At 38.2% G+C, this 18,530-nt stretch overlaps 1 protein-coding gene across 1 annotated transcript; it reads left to right on the top strand.

Annotated features, from left to right (window-relative positions):
- The first annotated feature begins 1,786 nt into the window (after positions 1–1,786).
- Positions 1,787–18,255, top strand: rundc3b (RUN domain containing 3b). The gene is made up of 11 exons (XM_023290003.3): positions 1,787–2,126; positions 8,612–8,727; positions 9,090–9,223; positions 10,318–10,403; positions 10,522–10,611; positions 11,297–11,377; positions 12,721–12,895; positions 13,581–13,738; positions 14,615–14,761; positions 16,344–16,465; positions 17,012–18,255. The coding sequence occupies exons 1-11, from the start codon at positions 2,032–2,034 to the stop codon at positions 17,155–17,157; spliced, it is 1,350 nt and encodes a 449-aa protein (XP_023145771.1). The 5' UTR covers positions 1,787–2,031; the 3' UTR covers positions 17,158–18,255.
- The last annotated feature ends 275 nt before the right edge of the window (positions 18,256–18,530 follow it).

Here is an 18,530-nt window from a genome sequence, read left to right as displayed (position 1 = left end):
TACAATTCCATAACAAATTAGAAAATCCACCTGCTCATGAAGATTATGTGATCAAAGACAGCCACTAACTGGACCTTACTAGTGCATTATAATCATTTATTGGTGGCATCCAAATGTTGTATTATTATTTTTTACCTGAGCAATTAAACAGGCAATTTCATGTTTTCCATGAAACTCATACTTTATTCATATGCTAACATAACTGCACAAGGGTTTTCTAATCATCAATTAGCCTTTCAACACCATTAGCTAACACAATGTAGCATTAGAACACAGGAGTGATGGTTGCTGGAAATGTTCCTCTGTACCCCTATGGAGATATTCCATTAAAAATCAGCTGTTTCCAGCTAGAATAGTCATTTACCACATTAACAATGTCTTCATTTAATGTTATCTTTAATTTAAATTGGAATTATCTATTGAAGTAAAAAAAAGAAAGCAAAAAAAGCAGAAATTAGCAGCAGTTCCAGATTTTGAATCAAAGATTATTCTACTGTATCTGAGCTCCCATATGTTTCTTCATCGCAGTCTGTCTGCAAAAGGAAGTGATAAGTTAAGATATTAAAAAAAGACTGTTTTCCTGCAATAATTTGCTGAAAAAAAAGGACATTGTTCCACTACCACGTCAGCTTGAAAGTGTCTGGCTAAAAGGTGAAATCTGTTTTTTAGAGTCGTGATAAAGGACGTCCAGGACAGATCAAATGCTCTGTAATGTGTAACTAGTCAAAAAGGAGCCAAAGGTTGGTTTACTATTTAACAACGCTTTGCCTTTTATTTGAATAGTCACTCGTCACCACAGCTGTCCTTCAAAACGCAGTGAAGAATGAAGTGTTTCCCTCTGAAGTCACCAGACGGAAGTACAAGTATCTAAAACGTGCACTATATGCTGTGTTTTATCAGGAGTCCAAGGAGGGGACACAAATGAATCAGGCAAAGATACATGGATGTAATATTAGAGAAAACCCAGAGTTTGTGTTGCTGCTCTTCCATCAGACCACTGGGGGGCGACGTCCTCCATCACTGAAATACATTGAAAGACACACAGAGGTCTGCAGGAAAAGGAAACAAAAAGGTTCTGTTAAATATCAACCAAAGTCGAAACACAGGATCAGTGCAGCCTCACGCTCATGTTTACTGTCAGCTCCTTTCACGTTCTGCTTTTGTAGTTTTACATTGCACGTATAGAAATGTCAACACTTCAGGATTTGACTTTTTAACCCCTTAAACACACAGGATTAAGAAACTGAACCGTAAAAACAAATTCACTAGAAAAAGTGAAAAATATCTGGCAGCTAAGATGCCAGAAAAAGTGGCGCTTTTTACAGTCCTATAGTGTGATCAATTAAGGAGCTCTGGTTACTTCATTTTTTACACTGTTTTTGCAGCCAGTGACAGAAAAAGCAGCATTTTTTTTCAGCATGAAATGTGACTAAATTTGGTTTGAATTGTATTCAAACAGAGGTGAAATATGGAACTTTTTTCTTTCCACAGACTCTGACCACTTTATTGACCCAATAGTGAAGCCTGTTAGGAGGTCACAACATAAAATAGGAGTTAAATCCCAGCCTTAATGTAATTTAAATTGTGATATTGACAGATTAATAAACAGAACTTAGTACAACCTTTCCACATTTTTTTTTAAATCAAAGGCCACATACCAAATCTTATTGTATAGGATGGTGTAGATCTACATGGCGGCCTTCTCTGCAAAAGCAAATAATAAAAATATCCCTCAAAAAGTGATTTACAGTGCAAGAGAAATAAATGAAAGAGATATGACATTCTGTGCCACCCCTCCTTGTGCGTAATGGTCTCAGCCTGAACACCCCTGCAGGAATAGTCCGTCTCCATCCCCATGTCCGAGCTCTTATTTTGAAAAGCCGCGACGCACTGACTGCGTCGGGCTCGTCGCAGGTTTGTGTTGATCCATCCGAGCAGCTGCTGATCCTCCGGGGCGACGGACACGGCCGGTCCAGCCCTGGTGCACCGGGACCGGAGCGGAGCGGGGCGGGGCGCAGCGCTTCACCGGGGATGGCGTCTCTCGGCGCGGGGCTGCATCTGATCCGGCGGCGGGGAGCGGGCCGGAGCTCCGCGGTGGAGAGGAGGAATCTGCTCACGGTGTGCAGGTGGGAAATCCGTCATGCAGCCGGATTCGTTAATTCATAAAGTGAGATGTTTTTGTGAGGTGACAGGGAGCAGAAATACAACCTCTGCTGCAGGTTTGAGCTACAATAACACGAGGAGACAAAGTCAGGCTGTCTGCTGCATGAGTTTTAGTACAATATGAGCCAGGAGGTCTCAGGTAAATGCCTGCTTCCATTCTTATTTTGCAGATCAGTCAGTCACACGCCCACCATTAAACATTCATGCCTTCACATTTCACTTTTAATCACCCTCATGTTCAATTCAGTGGAGGGTTAAAGGCTGGAATTCAGAAACCATGAGTCATAACTCCCACCTCCTGAACGCACAGTTTGGAAATGTGCAGTTTTTTCTACATTTTTGTTAACCTTGAAGCCACAGACACTCTGACAGGAAGCTAATTTAGCAGTTTTAAAGCATCTTTCTGCAAATAATCCCTGAAAACAGCACATGTGGAGTGAACTTGGTGCCTCAAGTGCATCTAAGATACAGAAAATGTGAGCTAGATACACTTAAACCATGCTAGATTTTGGTTTATAGTGAATTTTTTATTGAACAACAGGTTTCTTCTGGCTGAAAATGACAATGATGAATTTAAACTTAAAAATACCATGTGTGCAATTGTTCATACCCCAAAAATTGCCTCATATTTTTGAGAAAATGCAGCTTCTATCCCATTTCTATTGGCAGTTTCTTCCACATTATACAGCAGTTTTGGTTAAGAGTAAGTTATAAAAAAAAAAGGAGTTAAAATTTTGCCAAAGAGGCCATGATTTCATTATCCAAATATATACTAAAGCCCCAAGTTGTTTATACACGCGACAAAGTGTGATTTGTCGTGATTTTTTTTAATTTGATCAGTAGGTTTCTTCTGGCTGTAAATGAAAGAACTAAAGTGAAAAAAAGACTGGATTTGCACTGTTTCCTAAAGAAGCTGCATTTTCTGCCAAGATCTGCAACAATTTCAAGGTGATATGCATCATTTTGAACATTTTTAGTCCAAAAAACATCATAGAAATAGTTTTACTTCATCATTAACATCATCTAACACAATATTTTATTGTGTTTTGTCACTTGTTGACATCATTTCCAGCCAGAAGAAAGCTGTTGGTCAAATAAAACATCACTATAAATGTAAATTTGGCCTGGATATGACTAATTTGGGGTTGCTAGATGCTGAGGTTTGCACTTTCATGTCCTCGTCTTGTTTCTGTTTGTGTCTCCGTGGGCTGCAGTGAGAATCTCGTTGCTCTCGGTATTGATTTGTGGTTCTTTTGGTGCTGCTGGCAGATGTCAGTTGCTAACTGTTGGTCCCTGCGGTGCGTTCAGGGGCAGGTCGGGTCAGATAGAAGCCAAGATGAAGGAGGTTTGGGGGGAAAACGAGCTGCCGACTCGTTCCAACTGCTGTCTGCTCAGCCTCTTTTATGGAAACAAATCCATCAGGTTCCATAATAACATAATAAAGAAGCAGCATTTTCAGGTGAGAGGACGGTCAGGTGTGTGTGTCCTTGATTAACGTCACAGGAAACTGATGAGTGAAGGAAGGTGATTGGATTCAGGTGCTGCTTACTGATCAGGATGATTCGATTCCCAGCTGATCGGCAAGACGAGACATTATCTGAGAGAGAAAAACCCATATAAACCCACCAGTATACCATTTTTTCCTCCTTTTGTTGCATTAAAGTTGCCAGTATGATTTTTTTTTTTAACACTGAATCAGATAAATACATTCATTTAACACAATTTACACAAAAAAGACAAATATTCTCTGGTTCCATCTTTGCACATCTTCACATCTGATGCTTTACTTTGGTAAATTTGAGAGTAAATCAGATATATTTCATGCTGCTACATTGGGGTCTAATTGCTGTTTTATTGTATTTTCCTGACCTTCTTCCAAGTGGTTTAATTTATGCGCTGTTGGTGTTTTTTGTTTTTTTTAAGATGCTTCATGTTAAGTCTCAGCATTTCTGTAATTTATTTTAATTCATTTGGCTTCAGATGCTGGTTGCCGTTCAGTGTTCCACTTAAGATGTTATATTTAAACATGCTGCACACCAGCTCAGGTGTTTTCACTCCTTCTGCTTGACTGGAGCTTTTCTTAGGTTGGGGCAGATCTTTACTGGGAGTGTTAATGGAAGCTGGAGGCTAAATGTACGTGTGACGTTTCAACAAACATCCTCAATGAACAGCAAATGGGCAATTCAGCATATTCAGGAATAAATAAAATGCTAAAATAGTTAAAAATCAATGCACTAAGCTCCAAAATTATTTACCTGCATGCAAGATTTTGATCTATGCTGAATTTTTATCTGACCAACAGGTTTTTTTTTGGCTGAAAATGACACAAAAAAGCGACAAAAGAGAGTAAAATGTTGTGTTAGAGATGTTAATGATGTATTTTAACTGTTTTTGCATCACACATTGTTGCAAGTGCAGCTTTTATACGCAATTCCAAGATGTTCCTGGTAATTTCTACCATGTTCTACAGCGTTCTAATACACTATAAAGTGAGAACAGCTGATGCAGTCGTTTTCTAGTCAGTCAGAAGTCAATTGCAAATCATGGCTAAATGCAAAAATGCAAAAGGGTTATGAGCAACTGTAGGAACTGTTGGATTGATTTGGTGGCAAGTAAAGGCACTGACATGGACTACTGAGAAAAATATGATGCTGGACATGACATTTTTACTAAAAGTGTAAAAATAAAAGCACAGAAATAGTGAAAAATTTGCATTAACATTTTTAATATAATGTCTAGCAGTATTTTATCTGTAGTTTATGTCATTTCCAGTCAGAAGAAACCTGTTAATCAAATAAAAAGCACTATAAATGGAAATCTCATGAATGAATGAATGAATGAATGACAGAATTCAGGATGTAGCTTAAGAGAAGATCAACTAGTTGTGTTTTTTAAAAAGGCTGTTTAATATTATCTGCCTGAATGAGTGATTGAGAATTCAGGCAGATATCCAGTAAATCACACATTCAACAGCAGATATTTTTGACCTGTTTTATAGGGAAAAACACTGATAAAATCACTAAGAATGGCATTTTTCGTTCTATTATTTCCACTAGTGTTTGTCTCACTGTGTCGTGTCAAATCCTCATTCAGAAGTTCTCCGTCTAACTTTTCCTCATTCATAAAGAAACACAGACAGGAGTCCATTCTCTGTTTCCTAAACAAGCCCACATCGATTATTGTTGTCGGTCGCCTAGCAACAGGGACCTCACGACTTGGACCACTTCAATGGCAATAATGTGCTCTTGACTCCAGAGTCGGTGTAAGTGGGATGTTTGGTTTGTTTTTTATCAAAAGCAGCTGATCTGACCTGAGTTGTTCCTATTAGTCCTCACAGCGGCGTCTTCTTTGAACTACAATACAGTTCGAAGTGTCTTCTTTCTGCGGGTTTCACACCCTGAGTGGATTTTTAATGTGTTTACTGATGGAATAAGTGCAGTATGTGCTACAGGAGAGTTAGAGGAGTCTGCATGAAGGTCTTTTCTGGAAAGGAAGCTTGTTTTTCTGGCAGATAATGTACAGTTAAGACCAACATTTTGGTTTATAGTGATTTTTTTGGACTAATAAGTTTCTTCTGGCTGGACATGACATAAACAAGAGACTAAATACAGTAAGATGTTGTGTTAGAGATGTTAATGATCTTAATAATTCTGGCTATAAAATGTCAGAAAAATAAAACAGCAGTTAAAATTTTTCAGACTTCAATGTTACCCGAAGATATTAAGTTTAGTATCATATGTGACAGAGAAAAGCATCAAATCTTCATATTTACAAAGATCAGACCAGAGAATATTTGTCATTTTTGTGTAAATTATGTAAATGAATAAGACAATCTGTCTGGAAGCGTGAAAGAAGGTCATTCTGACAAACTTAATGCCACTTAAGGAGAGTTTATAGTGTATAAGAACCCTGTAGAACGTGGTAGAGATTACCAGGACTGTCTGGAATACGAAGGAAGCTGCATTTTCTCAAGAATTTGCACCAATTTCAAGCCTATGAGCAAGTCTGGATGTTGTGTTCTTAAAAAAAAGTCAAAGAAAACCCAGAAATAGTTAACATTCATCACTAACACAATGTTTGTATTGTCTTTTCTCTCTTGTTTCTGTCATTTCCAGCCAGAATAAACCTGTTGGTCAAATAAAAATTCACTTTAACCCTCCTGTTGTCCTCATTTATGGGCACCAAAAAATATTGTTTCCTTGTCTGAAAAAAATCTAAAAATTCAGCAAAAAAAAAAAAAAAAATCCCCAGATTTCTGAAAATTTGCAAAACCTTCAGGAAGAAAATTCCAATAATTCCTTAAAAGTTTCCCTTAAAGTTTTATTTTTAAAAAATCCCCCAAATTTGGCAAGAAAATTCTTGTAAATATTTTCAAAAAATGAGTAAAAATCTTCCAAAAAAAATCCTAGAAATATCTAAAGGGATTCCATATATATCAGTAAAACTTCTAATATTTTCTTTAAGAACATTCACATAAAAATCAACCACAATCCATTTTTTGTGAATGTTCTTAAGAAACATTTTTAACATTTCTTTTTTCCACCAAAAAATGTTCAAAGATTTCCCCAAAAATGTTGAAAATGTGGACACTAGAAGTTTCACTGTGAAAATATATCTTTTTTTCCACATTTTCAAACTTGAAAACGGGTCAGTTTTGACCTGCAGAACAACACGAGGGTTAAATCAACATTTGGCTTGACGGTGCGTTATATGAGATTTAAAACTGAGTCTGTATTGGTGTAAAAACGCTGGAATCTGTCAGCTTCGTTGACAGGAAGCTAACAGCCTGTGGTCGCCCTGCTGCTAGGCAACCAGGGGAAGCGAGAGCAGCAGAGTGAGATGTTAAAGTCAGATTATTCAGTGGATGTTAAATTGTGAACGCTGTTTGGCAGATTTCATGAAAGGACACACACGGCGACACGTCTCGGCCTCGTCCATTAGATTTGCTTCCTGCGTAATGAGCTGAAACCAGATCACGAGAAGCCGGTCGCTGCGTGTCACGGCTGCTTTCATCGCAGAACATTAATCAAAACCTCGTTCCAGACGTTCTGGACACGTGTTTGGTTCCTGCTCCTCGTGACTGATGACTGCAGGTCAATGTGGACGTTAATTAAGATCTTATTCTTTTAGTTTGTTTTAGTCCGGAGCTGTGAATGTGACATCTGATGAGCAGCTTTTGGAATCGCACAGCAACAAGAAAAGTGTTTTTCCACTGTGGATGCTTCGATGTCAGTGTAGAAAAGTGGGAAATTATCTGTTACACTTGAATCCTGAGCAGTTTCTAAGCATTTTGTGCTCTTGTCACATTCATTTTTAACATAAGATAAATCTTTATTAATCCCGGAGGAAATTATTGTGCCTGATATTGGTCAGAAAAAACACAAAGACACATAAGAAATGCAGTGACTAAAAAGTAGAAAACTGAAAAGATAAAATATGTTACTGAAATATAATATATGAGGCTGAAAAAAGACTAGAATAGAAAAGTAAAGTGTAATGCTGGCAGTTATACAGAGATAATAAGTTGAATCACACATGATAATGAAAATGAAATATTGCACTTTACATGAAGGAAGAAAAATAAAATATTACAAAATTATATACTCTACATCTCAGATTTGCCTGATATAGCATAAAATATGGATATTTGTAAAGAAAACTGGGAAATTTTAGCTCGATATAACAAATACTTTGCTCATCAACCCACTTTCAAGAAGTTTTTTATTGTTATTTCTCATCATACCATTGATTCAGAATCTGGAATATTCTGAAATTCCTGAACTCTGTTTCATTTGGATTAAAATACCTCCTCAAACAGCTACAAAAGTTAAACAAAAATACATTTTCCCACTTTAGTGACTAAATATTTCATATTAAAAAGGATTCTACATGTTTAGTTTTGTGTTTTTGTGACATGCAGCTACGTTTGGTTCAGAAAATATTTTTTTTGCTAAATTATGCTAAAAAATACAATTTGTCATGACGACTTTAATGTTCATTCATATTTCAACAGAGGTTATTATATCTACTTGTACTGTAGATTCTAAATTATTGACATGAGAAATAACAGTAAAAAATTCATTTTTTTATCTTTAATAATTGCTGAGATATTGTTGTTCAAACAGCCTCAACTTTTAATGTGAAAAAACCTGCAGAAAATGGGTCGACGGGAAAAAATTTTTAACAGGCGAGATTGGAAAATATTTGAAAAATTGCGCTAAAATCTCACAGAAACAAATTTAAATATCCATTGTTTATAATAAAAAGGTTTCCAACTAATCTGAGCTGGTGGAGCAGAAGGATCCTGATGATTCGAGGTAAAATAAACACTTAGAAATAAAGTTTAGTAATTCAGTCATTAAAAGATTTAATGAAGTTGCCCTTGAAGATACAGTTTCAGTAATTGACTGTAATGCAGTTGTTTGTGTGTTTCTTCTTTCACACTCAGGTTTTCTGTGAAGACTCTGCTGGATCGCTCCTGTTTCGAGACGATAGATGATTCGTCTCCGGAGTTCGTTAACTTCGTTTCCATCCTGGAGCACATCCTCAGCCACCGACTCAAAGGTACGAAACCAAACTTCTAACAAAGAAATGCTTAAAGTCTGCTGCATTCACAGTAAGGTCTGGACTTGCAAGTATTACGAAAATAAAACTGCAACTTGAAGAAAATACCTTAAAAAACACACAATATGTGAATATTGAAAATGTGAATATTTTCAGTTTTTTTCAATCCTGTATGACTAAACTGAGTAACCTTGGTGTGTGGATTAAACAAGACAGTAATTGACGTTTTTTTCACATTTTTTAAACCCAACAACAGTTTAATCACTCGAGAGATTAATCTACAATTAAAATAATGCATCCCTAGTATTAATGCAGGTGTACGTTAGTATAAATCCCTGTTTTCTGTGTGTTTTTGCTCTCAGGTCAGACCACTTGGTTCGGATATGAGAGTCCTCGGAGTTTCTGGGATTATATAAAAGCCGCCTGCAGCAAAGTAGCTCATAACTGCATCCGGAGCATGGAGAGCATGGAGAACGTACGATCATCGAGAGCCAAGGTGAGACTAAAACCGTCTGGGAGGCCAAGAAAAACACTGAAAGTCAAAGAAAAACAGAGCGTCTTGATTGGAATAATACATATAATGTGAGAAATCAGCCAGTTTTACATCCACAGACCTACATCTGCTGCTCACCTGCAGTAAACTTCATGCAGAATCAGGCTTTTGAGGTTTGGCCTTACTTTGAATTATCCTCTTAGAGAAAGAACAACAGAAACAGTGAAAAAGGTTAAAAAGTTCACAGTGTGACTCAGACTAACAGCATTGTTCTGCTTTGGTAAACTGTTGTAGATGGAAGGATGGATAAATGGATACTTTATTCACTCGTTTGGGGAAATTCAGGATATCCAGTAGCTCACATGTTATATTTTAGAACAGTAAGGAAACTAATGCACAAAAGAACATGAATTTAACGTGCAAATAAGGCTGATTGAAGAAATACGGTGCAAAAATTGCTGGTGTTTACATTAAAGGTGTAAAATTGGTGGTATTTACTGAGAAGCCTCACATGTGCAGCATCATCACAGCAATTCAGACGTCAGAAAAGGCTTTTTTAATATCATGCTTGAGGCTTTTCAACATATTTTATAGGATTTTTAGCAGCAAGACTGACTGAGAATCGACTTTCTGGATTTAAATCAAGTGAAGCATCGATAGAAAATGTTTATTTCTACATGCCATGTCATTAATAGAAGTTTAATCAAGACATTTATATTTTTTGAGACACATAATGACGTGTTTAGATGTTGATATCTGTAATTTTATTTCTGGATCATCAAACTCGACTATTAAATATAACAACTGCTGGATATTGTCCAGCTTTCAGCTCATAAACTAAAATTTTACAGGAACCTCTGAGTCAGAAAAGGCTATTTTGAAGTCATATTAGTGGCTTTTCAGCATATTTTATAGGATTCATAGCAGCGAGACCAACTGAACACTGACTTCTTACACTTTTCACTAAGAAAAAAAATGTATTTCTATATGTCATGTCTTTAATAGAAGTTCAATCAAAGCATTTAAGCCCTTTGAGACACATAATGACATGTTTAGACGTGAAATAAGCTTCCTGTGTGTCTTGTTGGTCTCTTCAGGGCAGAGCTTGGATCAGAGTGGTGCTGATGGAGAAGAGACTGTCGGAGTACATCTCATTTGCACTGAGGGACTTCAAAACCAGCAGGTCTCACTGCAGAGCTCGTATAAAACGTTTTATCGGAGCAGAAGTGTCTCATAAAGTCCAGTGATTGCTCATGTTGCAGCTGCAGCTCTCAGTTTAATGCTGTCTGTGTTGACTGCAGGAGGTTTTACGAGGACGGAGCGATCATGCTGGGAGAGGAGGCCGGACTGTTAGCCGACACGCTCATCGGACTCAACACCATCGACTTCAGGTGCACCTTCATCATCTCCATCTTTATCTGTTTCTTCCTCATTCGCTCTCTCAAATCTGGATCTGCAGCAAATCATTTTCTCAACTGTGATGTTTCTCCAGGAAGCTTAATCGAGGCGTGAAGGAGGAAAAACAGCTCCAGAGGCTGATTGAATTAGAAGTAAATCGAAATAATGTTACACAATGACTGGATAAACTACCAGAAATACACAATATTACAAAAACCTTTCTCAGAAACACATTTTGTGAATTTTTTTTGGAGATTTTCTGAATATTTTGGGAGAATTTAATTCAGTTCATCCACATGCCGTCGCCCCCCCCCCCCAGTAATAATATAACAGTCAAAATTTTAGTGCTACAATCTTGCTGAAAGTGGATTAATGAGCAAAATATTTGTCATATCGAGCTAAAATTTCCCAGATGTCTTAATAAAAATCCATATTTTATGATATATCGGACAAATCAGAGAAGGGGAGTATATATTTACATAATTTGTTATTTAATTCTGGCTCTTCCTCCTCTTTGGCATTCCTCTGGTGAGTTGGTTTTTGCCAAAAACCGGTCATTAAACCACATCTTGCCAGCTCTGGAGGAGTTGATTTAAATGCCATTAAAAGTCACTCGTTGGATCTCATACAGTCACATAATGCAGCAGGAGAAACTGATTTCATCTTTTCTGTCTTCAGCTTCTGTCTGAAAGGAGAAGGTCTGGACGGCAGCTGTCCTGCTGTGATCGACTACACGCCTTATCTCAAGTTCACTCAGAGGTTTGTCTGAGGAAATTATCCACTTCAGGGCTGCATGATATGGAAGAAACTGACACTGTGATCATTTTAAAAAGTTTTTCGGTGATATATATGCTACTAGATGACTTGAATATCTCTATTAGGAAAGAATTGTTCATTTTACTGTGGCTGAGGTGATTTTCTAGGGGAGTGCATCTGCAACGGAAATGAAAACTGATTTTTAAAAGAGACGTTTGGAACTTTTTTCCTTTGGTGAATTGAAATAGATTCTAGCTTTGGATGAAATTCAGATCTGGTTTTGCTCTCATCATGCAGAGATTTAAATGGTCAAACAAACTACTGCCATGTTTGGTGGCAAAAATTGAAGAACCTGCTGATAGAAAACCACTTTTTGGGCAACATTAACGTGTCTGTAACTGAGATTTTACTGCAGTGAAATAAGGTGTTTATATTTCATATTTACCCAAGCTGGAGCCATGTTGTTTTATCTCCATGAGCTGTTGGCTTTGAACAGATCATTTTAGAAGTCAGTATCTCAGTCCATCAGATTCATATTCACTATTATGGATAAACTGTGCAGCCCTACAACTTGTGTTGAGTAGCTTTGGAACCAAATTCTCCTTTTCAGTGTTTTTCCTCCCATTTCTTGCTCATTTTTCTGTGCACATATGAAGTCTGCATGTCAACAAACTCTTCGTCCTTTAAGTAAAGTTAAAAACAAATGCCTCAGTGTGTCCAAGAACCCTTAAATTTGAGTAAACAATGTTTTATCAGACAAACATCCTGGAAAATGTGAACCGAGCAGCAAAAAAAGAGTTTATTTACCTTAATTTACATTTCAGTGTTGATGCTAAAACGATATATTTTGCAGCTTTAATTCAAATTGCACAGTTTATTATTAGTGTACTGTAGATTTTCTTTATATATATTTTTCTTCATTAATTAATTGAATGGTTTTTATATTGTATGTGAGGGCTGATGCCTTAAATCTTCATAAATTAGTGTATAAATGTGAAAATAGTGTTCTATAAAGGTTTTACACTAAATCTGAGGTTGACTGAATGGACAGCAGCTAACAAAAATGTGATTAAATATTCCAAAGTATGTTATACATTTGTGTTAATTGTCTTCTAAGTGTATTAGGCGTCTTTTTAGCATCATGCATTGATCAAACAACCTGTGTGTGCTAAGATTTGGTCAATGTAAGATGTTAAAAAGTCGTATTTTCTTTTTTTGGATTTGCGTGCATTTTATGTTTGCTTTGAGCTCCATAAGTAAAAGTCTTTATCTGTGGTCAGTTGGCTAGATATTCAGTGTTGATATTTTTGCACTAACATGAGAGTCGCTGTGGTTGTTCTGTGCAGCGCAGACAGCATCAGCAGCGACGAGGAGGAGATGAGGACTCTGGGCAGCAGCGGCAGCGAGAGCAGCAGCCCCGACAAAACGGCCACCGCCGCCTCCATCTTCACCGAGCAGAGCAACCTGGTCAGCAAGTGCAAGCGCTTCGAGCAGAAGTACCGCATGGCGCTGGAGCAGAAGGTAGAATCGGTTTAATATCGGGGTTATTCTGGGACGCAGGGCGGCGCCGTGACATTTTCATCATGATTAGGGGCTTAGTTTGTGAAATGTCAGAGGAAATAAATCCTGTGAAGAATTCTGGTTTGACAGAAACAAACATTCAGCTTGATAAGCCTCAAATTATTCATCCTCACGCCAAAGTTGGATTTATAGTGGTTTTTATTTGACCAAAAGGTTTCTTCTGGCTGGAAAAGACATAAACAAGTGACAAAATACAGTAAAATGTTATGTTGGAAATGCAAGTGATGAATTTTTACAATTTCAGTGCTTTTTTGCCCTTGAGATTGTTGCAGATTTTGCACAGAAAAAGCAACTGGTAAGTTCTGCCGTGTTCTACAGATTTTCTATGACACTATAAACTGAGAACAGCTGATGCAGTTGGTTTCTAGTCAGTTCCAAGTCATGACTGAAACCAAAGAACCCAGTGAGGAACCTCCAGTAGCACATTGCTGTTGCTCACAAGACATTAAAAGTCTACAAAGTCAGATCAGAGTGTTTTCAGGGTCCAGTGTCCACAGTTTGAATTGTATAAAATTGTGTAAAATTAGTCGTGTGGCGTCCCTCTGTGTCAGTTTGTGTCTCATTTGCTGCCTTCAGATCATTAAACAAACAACAAGAGTGTGTCCATGTTTGTTTTCTGCCTCAGGGTTACCTGGAAGAGCTGGTTCGTCTCCGAGAGGCCCAGCTGTCCGAGGCCGTTTCCCACAACAAGGCTCTTCAGCAGAGCCTGGCAGACGCCCACCTCTCCCACACGGTGGAGAAAGAGCAGCTGGAGTACATCATCCTGGAGCTGCAGGACCAGCTGTGAGTCCACTGTGCTGCTTGGAGGTGCATGTCAGGTCAGCCGTGATCAGCCGGAGAGGTTTCAGCAGGTCCGACTGTGCGCCTGACATTCAGGACGCAGCGAGACGCCCGGAGGTCGCAGGCGGTTCGTTATTTTTGTGTTCTCCAATCAATTGCGCTGGGAAAAAGCTGCGTCAGCGTCGTGTTCTTCCGTTAATCAGCGAGAATAAAAACAGCTGTTCTCAGGCTGATCACTGATTCAGTGCGAGCTGCAGAACGTCTTAGGAGGATGATTCGTGTCATGATCTGCCATGTTGATGACTCAGTTGAAGGGTTTCAGATGCAAATACGGGGAAAAGTGACAGAAAAGTGACTAACTGTGAGGATAAAAGTCAGAGAAGATGTAAGGATGAAAACATGCAGCATAAAGTAGAGATAAATTAAGACAAATCCACCAATTTTATATGTTGTTTTTCTGAAATATTGGCAGATGCAGCTTCCTGGAGGCTGAGACTGAAGCTGGGGTGTAAAACATATCAGAAAAACAAATGCTGGTGACATTTCTGCATGAATTGCAGCAATTTGAATCTGTTTGTACAGACTTTGATTGTCACTAGAGTCCAACTGACTTTGTTGATCCTTCACTAGCGCCACCTGCAGGTTGACATTCTTATCTTTTAGTCAATCGTTCTAACAACTGTAACCATGAAATCTAAGATCTTCACTCACATTGGAGTGTCGCAAAGTTGTGTTAAGTTTGTTTTCAACCGGTTTTCCTTTCCTTCCAAGTAGTTTTCTATATTTCTGAGTCTATTTTCAGACCTGTTTTACTGCACGTCCAGCAAGAATTTGTTTGTTAAATCAATGTTACTAACCATGATCGTCTTGTATTTTCAGGACGGTGCTTAAGAACAACGATTTGAGGTCCAGACAAGAACTAACAGCCCATCTGACCAATCAGTGGCCGTCTCCTGACGCCTTGGATGCCAATGCCGTCGCCTTGGATACGCTGCTGTACAGGAAGAACACGGGACAGTGGGACGAGTATGTAGATGCACAGTCAAAATTTAGCGTTTAAAGAAAAATAAAAACACCCACAATGCAAAAACTTGAGACATGAACTTGAGAGATGAATGCAAGATTCTTAAAAATATAAATATAGAATGGAAAAAGAAAATGTTTCAAGTATTACTATATACTGCCATCTGCTCACATAGAAGGAATACATAGATTAGCTGGCTGCTTTTAGTTTCTGTATCGGGGTTTTTTTTGCTCAAATGTCTGCATGAGTTTTTAAAAACAAGATTTATTAAAATTTTAGATCATGAAAATAATCCTGTTCATGTGCCTCCTGAAGCGTGAGGTTTGACTACACCACAAAATGTAATAACTCTTGTGACTGAACGAGCACGAATCTGAGGCCGACACGCTTCAAAGAGTCCATATTTATTTCTGACTTATTCTCACACTTGTTTTTACACCAGCTGTAGAAAATATGTTCTGAGAGCTGACAGCAAGTTGTCTGGTGTAACGTTGCTGCGTAAACTTCACAGCACCGACACACACTTTCTCCAACAGCTAAAGTCCACATTAAATGTTTTGTATTCAGTCAATGGAAAATTTATTTTAAAATTGTTGCACTTCATAATGTATTTTATTCAAAACATAACTTATGGGCTGAGTCTATGCTGTGCTGCTTTCATTTTCCAACTGAGATCTTGTTCATTTATCTTTGTCAATTAGCTAGAAAAGAATGTAGAGAGAAACATGTTCACATGGGGGGAATCATCGGTTGTTATTGGTTAAGTTTGTGCATCGGTTTTACTTTCCCCCAAAGAGAAGGGCAACAGTGAAGTTTAGAGTGTCTTCTTATTGCAACCCAAGCTGTTTCCTGTTTATCTTTTGTTCTCATCACTTTTTTCCTCATTTTTTGCTGCAATATAAAGTCCTGCACCTCTATGGAACACAGAAATGTCTCTGTGCAGTATGACAATTAGAATGCCATAAATCCGTAACAAAAGGAACATTTCTTTGATTTAACAAAAATTGCGTCACATTATACATCTGAGAACTGTCTTAACTGTGTAAATATCACTATTTTGTCAGTTTTTAGAGTTCTAGCTCTGATAGATGCTGTAATTTTGGTTATTTATTTATTTATTTTGTACAGATACCAGTCAACATGCTGTTAAGTTTCAGGGTTTAGAGGGTTAAAGCGATGCTGAAACAAATCGATAGTGTGCTACATAAATAGATATACTGACAGTGGATTATCTGTTGTTGGCGTCAGTGAAGAGATACTCATTACAATAATATAGATTGTAAGCTGACCCTTGTTCTTATAGTACTCTATTTAATTGATGTATATTAATTAATAAACTCCAAAGACAGTGAAACCTCAAGAAAGATAATGCATGGAACAATGAAAAAGTGTCAGTAAATGCTGATTATTGAAGTAATTATTACTGTATGGATCATTATAGAATCTCCATGCCCAAGATGAAAAACTGAAATCGTTTTAGTCTGACGCCGAAGGTATTCAATCATTTAAAACTGCTGCTGATCTGTTTTCCGTCCTCGTCAGCACTAATCATGTGTGTTCGCTCTATTGATCGTCTCCTGGCAGGAAGAGCTTCCAGAGTCTGGAGCAGCTGTCTGCTGATATGAGTCTATCGCAGACGTCTCTTGAACCGTCGCATACGTTGAGTCTGGAGGCCCGACCGGCCAACACACAGTGGCCTCACCAAGGTACGTTTATATAATTTTATCGCGTGACCTAAATATCTAGCGGGCGACGGAAATTGATGGGACTCGGAAACACCCCCGGAGTAATAGGATTGCAATCATGTGATCGTCAGCAGGCAGTTGACTTAGCGTTCATTTGTTGTCACAGTTACAGTGATGCCATGTCGCTATCTTGCAATGAAACAGAAATCTTTAACAAATCTGTGGATCCAGACTATAAACCGCATCACTGCCAAAATCTAACAGGTCCCTGTGCCATTTCTGACCTTTCCTGAAAATTACTTCCAAATCCGTTAATCTGTTTTTGAGTAATGTTGCTGACAGACAAACGCAGAATAAACAGTACCTGCACTACAGCACAAAATGGTATCATCGGCATGTACGTTACACCTAATTACTGAGGAAATGTTAACATCCTTATACATAGCGAACAATAGAGGCCCCAGGATTGAGCCTTGTGGGACATCTTTTGAAATTTTCAGCCATTTTGCAACACTGCCATCCAAAAACACCTCCACCCCTGATTTGGACATTAATTTTATGCTTAAGGTAAAGAGGAAACTCCGTCTCTACGAGGTCTGTGCGGCTCCCTGACGTCGGTAGCCAGCTACAAGTCTCTGGCCAGCCTGAAGTCCAGCGAGTGTTTGGCCAGTCCTGCGACGGAGATCAGCAGCCCGGGCATCACTCCTTCGTAGAGCTAGACAACGGCTTCCCGCCAGACAATCCAGGAATTTTCTCAATGTAGGTGATTTTTTGTTCATTTCCGTTCTGTGTGTGGAGTCGAGAGCTTTAAGAGAAGAAAGTTTGCGAGCTGAGGATATGATGTAGCATGTTGCAGCTCCATCGTACTGAATAATGTCTCATTAATGTACCATTAAAATGACCCCCGACACTTTAGAGGATCTCTAAATGTAACTTCATCAAAGTGTATTTAAGTTATTTTGTCCAGTTGGTGTTTTTAATCTTTGGAGCAAATGAATTGAACTAATAGTACATTGATGTATGAACTCTAATGCCCCTTCGCAGCATTGAATAGTGAGTTTGTATCTCTGAGAATGTTGAAAATCAGAGATCAGAGTTGTGAGAAAACACAAAATACTGCAAACCCGAGCAACACTATGGGTTATTTTCTGCAGTTAAAAGGATCTTTTAGTCTCTTGTTGTGTAGCCACCAATTTCTTTGATGTATGATGGCGAATGCACGTCTCTTTTGTCACATTATGTCTTTAAAATTTGGGATAGCACAGTCTTTAGTTCTCAGGTGTTAATGTTTTTCTTCCTCTGTGTTACTTTGTCACTGTTGTGCATCATGCAGTATCACATGGTTTTGTTCTCAGGTAATGATTTTAGTTCTGGGTTTGCTTTAAAGCTGTGACTGATATGAGATTCCCTTTAAATATTAAAATGCAGTATTTCACTGTAATTGCTGGTTACCACGAATAGATCATTCCTTAAACTGTGTATAATGAATTGTGTTTAGCATTCGGCAATTAATAACGTGCAGCAGATATTCTGACAATGAGAAACAAGTGTTATTAGCAGAAGCTCAGTATGTCATGTATTATTGGTGACTAGCTGTGTACCTCAACACTGAACACAGATGGTACACAACAGAAGTGAGTACACCCCATGCAGTATCAGTTAAATGGCAAATTATTCTGCATTGCATCACCTTACAGTAACTGTGGTACTTCGAAGTCGAACAGTCGGTTGTTTGCTCTGATGTCAGTAAAGAAAGTAAACTTTAAGTTGGCTATATTGAAAATACAGACCCCACAGTAGAAACTCAAACTCAGCGCAGCAAGTCAGTGAATGCAGAGATTCAAATCTGGAGGGTTGGTACTCTTTAAAATACCCCAAAAGGTGTTCTCTTACATTCAAGTAAGGCCACATACTTGTCTAGGTCATAGTCTCTACTTTGTTCTTCAGAAACTCTTGTGTGATTTAGTTCTTTGATGGTTCTCCTGCTGGAATATTCCTCTTCTTCCAGCTTCTTGTCAGTATTTTGATTTATCCACAGACATTCATCTATAAATATCATCTCCACAACACCTTTTGCTCTCATGTG

This window comes from Amphiprion ocellaris, chromosome 9 (genome assembly GCF_022539595.1).
Source record: "Amphiprion ocellaris isolate individual 3 ecotype Okinawa chromosome 9, ASM2253959v1, whole genome shotgun sequence".
Lineage (NCBI taxonomy): Eukaryota > Metazoa > Chordata > Actinopteri > Pomacentridae > Amphiprion > Amphiprion ocellaris.
The sequence above is the reverse complement of the archived record's forward strand: the minus strand, read 5'-3'. Positions and strand labels throughout refer to the sequence as shown.